This window comes from Manis javanica, chromosome 4 (assembly GCF_040802235.1).
Source record: "Manis javanica isolate MJ-LG chromosome 4, MJ_LKY, whole genome shotgun sequence".
Lineage (NCBI taxonomy): Eukaryota > Metazoa > Chordata > Mammalia > Pholidota > Manidae > Manis > Manis javanica.
In genome coordinates, this window is record NC_133159.1 from 20,081,285 (window position 1) to 20,088,404 (window position 7,120).

Below are 7,120 nucleotides of genomic sequence, written 5' to 3' on the forward strand. Positions count from 1 at the left end.
GAAGGAGCACTGTGCGAGGAGTCAAGTCTCCTGAGTTCTGGTCCAGACTCTGTCACATAGTGTGGCGTTAGGCAAAACCCTTTCCCAGGTGGGGGCTGGAGTCCATGATTTCTAAGCACCAGCTACCAAAACTTATGATTCAGGGAACCAGATCAGAGAAGATTCTGTCCTCTTTCCACCCCAGATTTTGGGCGAGTTGGACGGGGACTGGTGCTCTGGCAGAGCAGATAGGGACGAAGGAGCGACCGAGAACTTGGGCAGGGTCTTGAAAGGGAGGAGCAGGGGAGGAGGGTCCGGGGTATGCCACTCTCTGATTGGCTATTCTGTCCATCTCTCCGCCCCATGTTCTATAAAAGGCATCTGCTGCTGGCTTAGCGCTCGCGTGGGAGCTGCGGCCTCGTCCCTTTCTTGGTCGTTGCTTCTATTCTCCCTCGGACGGGGGTGGCCGGTCAGACTCTCGGGCCCACAGCTGTAGACCGCCGGGGGGCGGGGGATGCCGGGCTGCCGCATCAGCGCCTGCGGCCCCGGGGCCCAGGAAGGGACGGCGGAACCAGGGTCGCCCCCGCCGCCGCCCCGGGAGCCCCTGTCATCCCCTCACCCCCCGCCCTCAACTCCGACCTTGACTGCGACCCCGGCTCAGGCCTCACCGCTGCGGGAGGCAGCCCCGGCGTGGGAGGGCTCAGCGGAGGGGCAGGAGCTGCAGCCGTGGCGCCTAGGCACTAGCGGGGCCGCGGGAGGCGCCGGGCCGGCAGGGGGCGCGGGCGCCGGCGTGGTGGTGGCGGCGGCCGCCGCCGCGGCGGGAACAGGGGGCCGGGCGCTGGAGCTGGCCGAAGCGCGGCGGCGACTACTGGAAGTGGAGGGCCGCCGGCGCCTGGTGTCGGAGCTGGAGAGCCGTGTGCTGCAGCTGCACCGCGTCTTTCTGGCGGCGGAGCTGCGCCTGGCGCACCGCGCCGAGAGCCTGGGCCGCCTAGGCGGCGGCGTGGCGCAGGCAGAGCTCTACCTGGCGGCTCACGGGTCGCGCCTCAAGAAGGGCTCGCGCCGCGGCCGCCGCGGCCGCCCGCCCGCGCTGCTCGCCTCGGCGCTGGGCCTGGGAAGCTGCGTGCCCTGGGGCGCCGGGCGCCTGCGGCGGGGCCATGGCCCTGAGCCCGACTCACCCTTCCGCCGAAGTCCGCCCCGCGGCCCCGCTTCCCCCCAGCGCTGACCTCAGCGCGGTGACCCCTAGCCGCCCGCGACGGACCACCGCCGAGGTGCGGATCGACGGACTGCGGACGCCGGCTGGATGGGCGGTGTCGGTGATGGGCGGACTGACAGATCACAGGAAGAGACTGTCCGGGGCCAAGGGCCCGGTAAAGGAGGCTGAGGTGTGGTCTTAGCGGCTGGTGCGTCCGAGGGGCAGGCCGGGCGGGGTGGCGCAGGGCCGGAAATTTCCCTTCCCTGGGGCTCCTGGAGTCCACTGGGTCCCTAATAAAGCTCCGTCCACTTTCTTTTGCCGTCTCTCCCAGACCTCCTGGGGAGTGATGTGGTAGCACCAAGTCCCCATTATGGAGTTGGACAAATTGAGGGTGCTCAGATCCCAGGAAATACTTGCCAGCAAACTTTTAACAAACTGACGCAGCACCCCCCACCCCACCTCCACCTGCGTTTCCTTCCCTGGGTCCCTTGGGGCTGTAAGAAGAGTCTTGGCCCTTGAAGCTGCTGCTTCTTGGCACCGCCCAGATCTTTACCTTTGGGAGACAGAATAATGAGGTTCTAGGATGGGGTGAAGGCTGGCATAGCAATGTACCATTGAATTCTCCTCTCTAAACTTCTGTCTCCTATTTCCCTTTGGGGGAGATGGAGTCCCAGGGAGGTCGAGGATTTGTTCTTATCATAGTTATACTTAGGCCCTTCCATTTCTAGGAGACAGATCTTTCTTGCAGCTTCGCTTCCCTACGAGTACTGCCTGACTTAGATAACTAAGGTGGGGTGTTTGGTAACTGCCTAGAGCCTCACCTGCACCCCTACAGCCCCCCTCCCAACCTGTCTGTAAGTTGGCTCTGTTAGGGATGGAGCCTTTAACAGGCCCCAAGGGGGCAGGTGTGTCATCAGCTTCTAGAAAAGCAGGCCTTAAAGGGCCAGACTTGAAATAAGATCTGCTTTTCTTCCTGTCCACGTGCCTTCAGTCCCATTTCCTTGCTCCCACTCAGCTATGGATGGCCTGGGGGCTCCTTTGCTCCTCACCATTTGAGTTGACTGCAGTTTCCCTTGGCTTTTTGTCAAGTGAGTATCTTCATCTCCTAGAAGGGCTGTAGTGAGACAAAGGTCTGTCGTCTTCTCGAATAACCCATGCAGGAATACTTAATTTTCTTAAATCACACCTGAAATGGGCACTGCTTTTGCTTGTGGGGCCAGGAGCTAATATAAAGCCTTCATTTTACAGAGTGGAAAGGTCACATGCCAGCAAAAGATAGAACTAGGTCCCAGACCTGTGAGTGTCTCTTCTCTGCCCAGGCAGGGGCTGGAGAGAGCCAATGTTCAGACTGTCTGCTGTGATCTAGAACAATTCTGCACCCCACTTTGGGCCAATTTCCCCTAACCTTCTCTGAACATAGCTGTCCCTCTGCATTTCAGGGCTTTGGAATGGGGAGAAGAGGGTAGGAATGAGAATGCCAGAGTCGCAGGAATCTGGTTTTAATCTAATCTTACAGTCCTGAGGGTCAGGTGCACTACTCTGAAAGGCAGAGCCCTAGGGGAGCTTCCTCCCCAGGTACTGTATTTTTTAGGTGATTTCTCAGCTAACGGCCAGGCCTTCCTGAACCCATTTTTAGCTGGGAGGAGGTCTGAGAGACTCTGAGAGAGCTTGGAACCAGGAGAGCAGTGAGGGGCCCTTGCATCCTCTGGCCTCTCCGGAGAGGGAGAACCTGCTGAAGCTACCCTGGTCATTTCAGGTCTAAAGGCCTGGAGAGAACAAGGACCTTTTGGAGGTGACACAGTGAGGAGCTCAGGCCGCAGTGTTGGGCCGCAGCCAGGACTGTTTGTTTTCTCGGTTGCATGGGAGAAGACACTTGGTCTAGAGAAGCTTTTAGCTAATGGTGTAAAGTGCTCTGTGCCATCACAATTTTGCCTTTCTCTGGGATTTATTAGTAATCAGCTTTGTCGTGATCTGAAGGGAGGGGAGTGGGTAGGAAATTAGATAGTTCTTGCTGGAGAGAGTAGTGTCTGTGTGGGAAATGGAGATCGGTCCTGGTGTCGCAGGCAGCTCTGTCCCCTCCCTCCACTTCCGGATGCTCACCAAGGACCTTGGCCAGGGCAGATAGCACTCAGTGACTTGAACCCTAGTCGTTGGTTCAATATTCTGTCCAGTATCCCTTGTCAACTAATAAAAGTCACCTTCCCACCTCTGCTTGGCTCACCCAGGACCCCCTCTAGAAGGCTCCATTTTCTCCTCCATCAACAAACTGGTATGTACTCAGTCCAGGGGCTCAGAAAGCAGCACTGACTCAGAGGGTCTCTAAAGGGATGTGTCTCCGGCCCTCTAGGCAGCCTTCCCTGGCAGTCACCATCCCTGAGGGCCCTCTATGGGCAGGGCACTTTGTGTTGTTGGAGGGCTGTTCTTAGTCCAGCACAAATAAGCATAGCCGCTAGTCAGAAGACTGACCCCTAACCCCCACAGCTTCCTGAACATTTTCTTCATGGCCCCCATCCCTGAGGGGTGGACCAAATACAGGGGATCTTGAGGGACTTGGGCATTGAGGGCATCAATGCTCACCAGTAAATCTCAGCAAAAGGAAATGAGGGGAACAGGGGCCTTCTTAAAGCCAGTGCCTGTGGCTGGGGGAACAGTTCAGGGTTCTAGTCTGGGACATACCCCTGCTTTCCATAAGCCCCTTCCCTCTCAGCTGGCCCAAGCCAAATGAAGGTGTCTCTGGGCCCAGCCACCAGAGGGCAGTGTGGGGCTGCTTCCGGGCCCTGGAGGGTGTGGCCGAGCAGGATTGGTCCCTAGTGTCCCCACCCACAATCAGCCCCTTCTCAGTGGCGCCGAGGCTTACTAAGCCCTGAGTTTCAAGGGTCTGGCAGAAGGAGCAGATAGTGGCAGTCACTTAAGGAAGGGGTGCAAAGGGGGTCCTCTGGTTGGGGTGGGCCCAAAACATCAGGGACCACCTGGAAAGAGAGGTTGCCCCTGTTTGCGATCACCATTTGCCTAAAAGCCCAGAGTCATTGCACTCCTCACAAATTTGTCACACTGATAATTGACCAGAACGACCCTCTGGTTGTCAGCTGGAGACCAAGGTAGCTTCCTGGAGATGAGGCCAATGTAACAGGCCTCAGCTAAGGTGCTCGAAACCTTCAGTGGGCAGTCTTGGAGGATCCCTTTCCCTGACAGATTTCTGGAGAAAAACGCAGGCAGCCCAGCTTCTCAGACGTAAAGAAGCTCCTTTACATCCTGCAGGGGAGGAGATACTTGGGGAAAGTGGAAGATCCCCAGCCTGTTTCTCCATTAGTCCTTGACCGCACCCTGTCCAGCAGCGATGGGGGAAGGGAATCCTTGACTCTGGAATAATATATTAACCACCTCCTCTACTCCAGGCACTGTGCTAAGCACTTTACACCCATTATCTGTTAGAATCTGCAAAGTAGGGGTTATTATCCCCATTTCCACAGATGAGGAAACGGGGAGTAAGGGAGGGCAGGCAGCTTGCCCATGGACATAGAACCCTAACTCGGGTATCCCTTAAACATAAGGATTGTCATGTGTCAGGCTGATGAGGGCTCTATTTGGGGGGATTTCTGGGCTCCCATCCTTTATATCTGGGTACAGTGACTCCTGGTCCTTGGATCTGGGAGGGGGGATGTGATGAGGCACTGGAGGAGTGGCAGAAGGGGCTGCCCCAAGGTCTGGGTGCACCCCCAGAGGTCGGCACCCCAGCCTGGTTGTTTGGGCTCTTCGGGGGAGAGTCAGGCTGAGTCAGCACACCTGGCTTCAGGCAAGGGCAGGGCAAGGCTGATGGGGCCTGGGTTCCCCGTGGAGGGCTGCCTCCTCTCCTTGCACACCTGGGCTGGAATTTTGGTGCCAAGGAGAGGAAAGAGCTTGTAATGGTATAGGAAGGAGGTGACAGGCTTCCTGGTGGAGCAGAGAGTGCCCCAGGCATGGAACGGAACAGACCTGGGATTCAGTCCTGACCTGGAACTTCTCAGTTGAGAGACCTTGGGCAAATGATTTGCCTTCTCTGAGCCAGTTTCTGGTGTGTGTGTGTGTAAGTAAATGAGCAATCACACTGAATGCCTCGCACATAGTGGGGATCTTACATGTTTGATGGAGCCAATCTGCCTACCTCAGGAGAGGCTGCCAGGACAGAGCCCCCAGGCAACGTGGGCCTTTGCTTCTCCAGAGCATTGCCATATCAGGAATTCCTGGAACGGTCTCCCTTATCCCCCGACTACAGGCCCTGAGGAACTCCTTAAGGGGAGAGGTGAAGAAGGGGGCAGGCTATTCATCCCTGGAACATTCCATTCCAGCTTCTCAGACCAGTGGGGATCCTGGCCAAGGACAAAGGCCCAAGGGAACCTCTGCTCACCCCAGGAGCCCCCATCCCTTCTGGATGGGAGCCAGCAGAGCCCTGATCCATAATATTGCCCCCACACCTTCTCTCCACAAGGGCCCCTCTTAAGGAGGTGTATGTTGAAGAGTTTGGGTGGTGCTGGGTGGCTGTGAGAAAGAGGTAATTACAGCTCTTGAAATTATTCTTTCCAGCTCCTCCCAGTTCCTCAGAGCCTCCGTTCTATGGATCTGGACTCCTGGATCCTGCTCCTTCCCTGAACGCCTCCTTCAGGAAGACTTCTCAAATCACGCTACCCAGCCTGGCACCCTCCTTTCTTCGCAAGAGCCCAGCATTTTAGTGACAAGGGGCTAGATTATGGGGAAGCTGCCTATACTATGAATTCCTTTAAACATGCCACAATCTGACTGTGGCTTGTACTGTACAATTGGAAATGTTACAACAGGCCCTCCAAGACACAGTCAACTTATTTAAGAGCGCAGCAAACATTTCCAATGTGAAGATGAAAAGGATTTCTTTTTAACACAGTCATCATTCTTAAGTCACAGCACAGCTGGGGTCCTCATTTTGGAAGATGCCATCACTTCTCAGTCTAACAACACTGGGAGGCCTGTTTGAGGGAAAACATTGGTCAGGGATCTCTCAGTTCTCCTCACCCTCTGTCCTTGCCCTCACCATGTGGGAGTACCTGTGGCCCCTCAGAAAGGTGATCAGCTGCTCACTCCTGGGGGCACACCTCTTTCTCACAAAGAGGTGGTGGCAACATAAAAATTATAAGTAAAGTTTTAAGTGAAAAAAGAAGCATATTTATTCAAATATCCTCAACATAGAAGGGGGGCACATTTACTCACACAAAACCCAGAACTTGTAGAATTCTGCAAAATGAATGTATATGGAATCTGTCCCTAATTTACATATTCAGGAAGAATAAATTTCAGTCATGCAAGACAAATACACATAGTTTTGAGGTTTACTTTGCAAGTGTCCTTGCTGGCTTTCCTTTGTCTGTCACAACTGTTTAAGTTGGCAGGTCCTTGAGCAGCTTCTGTGTAGTTTTGTTTGTCAGTCTGGGCCTGTTGACTGATTTGTAGACTGCTTTCTCCCTGGATCTGGCACAAAGCTGACCCTCTCCAGGAAGCCTTCCCAGATTAAGGATGTGACAAGGAAGCCAGGAGCTGGGAATGCACGTGTGAGACTGTGTGACACTGAGGGAGGTCCTGCATGTCTGTGATAACCTGGCTGCGTGATGGTCGGTGGCACATTGTGACTGTGCTGATGACTGTATGGACCTGTTTGTCAGTCAGGGTCCCAGCAGGAGACAGGGCATACACAAACTGGGAGGAGGTTTTAAGGGACTATTTCCAAAAATGTGGGCTTAAGAAACTAACGGGGATGATGCAGCTAGCTCTCTGGGGCTAGCAACTGTGGGAAGCCTTTACAACACCTGGACCTGCAGGGGGAAGAGGAGAGGAGGGGAGGCGAGGGCACAGGGCCCTGGAAAGTGCAGCCCTGTGGAGAGGCCCCTTTCTGCAGCACACACACACAGGAGCAGTGGCCTTTGGTTAACAGATGTGGCCAACTAT

The 7,120-nt window shown here is 55.4% G+C and overlaps 1 protein-coding gene across 2 annotated transcripts; it reads left to right on the plus strand.

The window, feature by feature from the left end:
* Positions 1-403: 403 nt before the first annotated feature.
* Positions 404-6,491, plus strand: TRNP1 (TMF1 regulated nuclear protein 1). Of its 2 annotated transcripts, none has more exons than XM_037017786.2 (2): positions 404-1,379; positions 5,732-6,491. In XM_037017786.2, the coding sequence occupies exon 1, from the start codon at positions 494-496 to the stop codon at positions 1,199-1,201; it is 708 nt and encodes a 235-aa protein (XP_036873681.1). In that variant the 5' UTR covers positions 404-493; the 3' UTR covers positions 1,202-1,379; positions 5,732-6,491. The 2 variants fall into 2 exon arrangements, with proteins under 2 accessions (XP_036873681.1, XP_036873679.1); XM_037017784.2 differs by having other exon boundaries at positions 404-1,361.
* The last annotated feature ends 629 nt before the right edge of the window (positions 6,492-7,120 follow it).

Bases quoted from the DNA above. Each gene is read 5' to 3' on its own strand.
- TRNP1 (XM_037017786.2), top strand. From the start codon at position 494: ATGCCGGGCTGCCGCATCAGCGCCTGCGGCCCCGGGGCCCAGGAAGGG.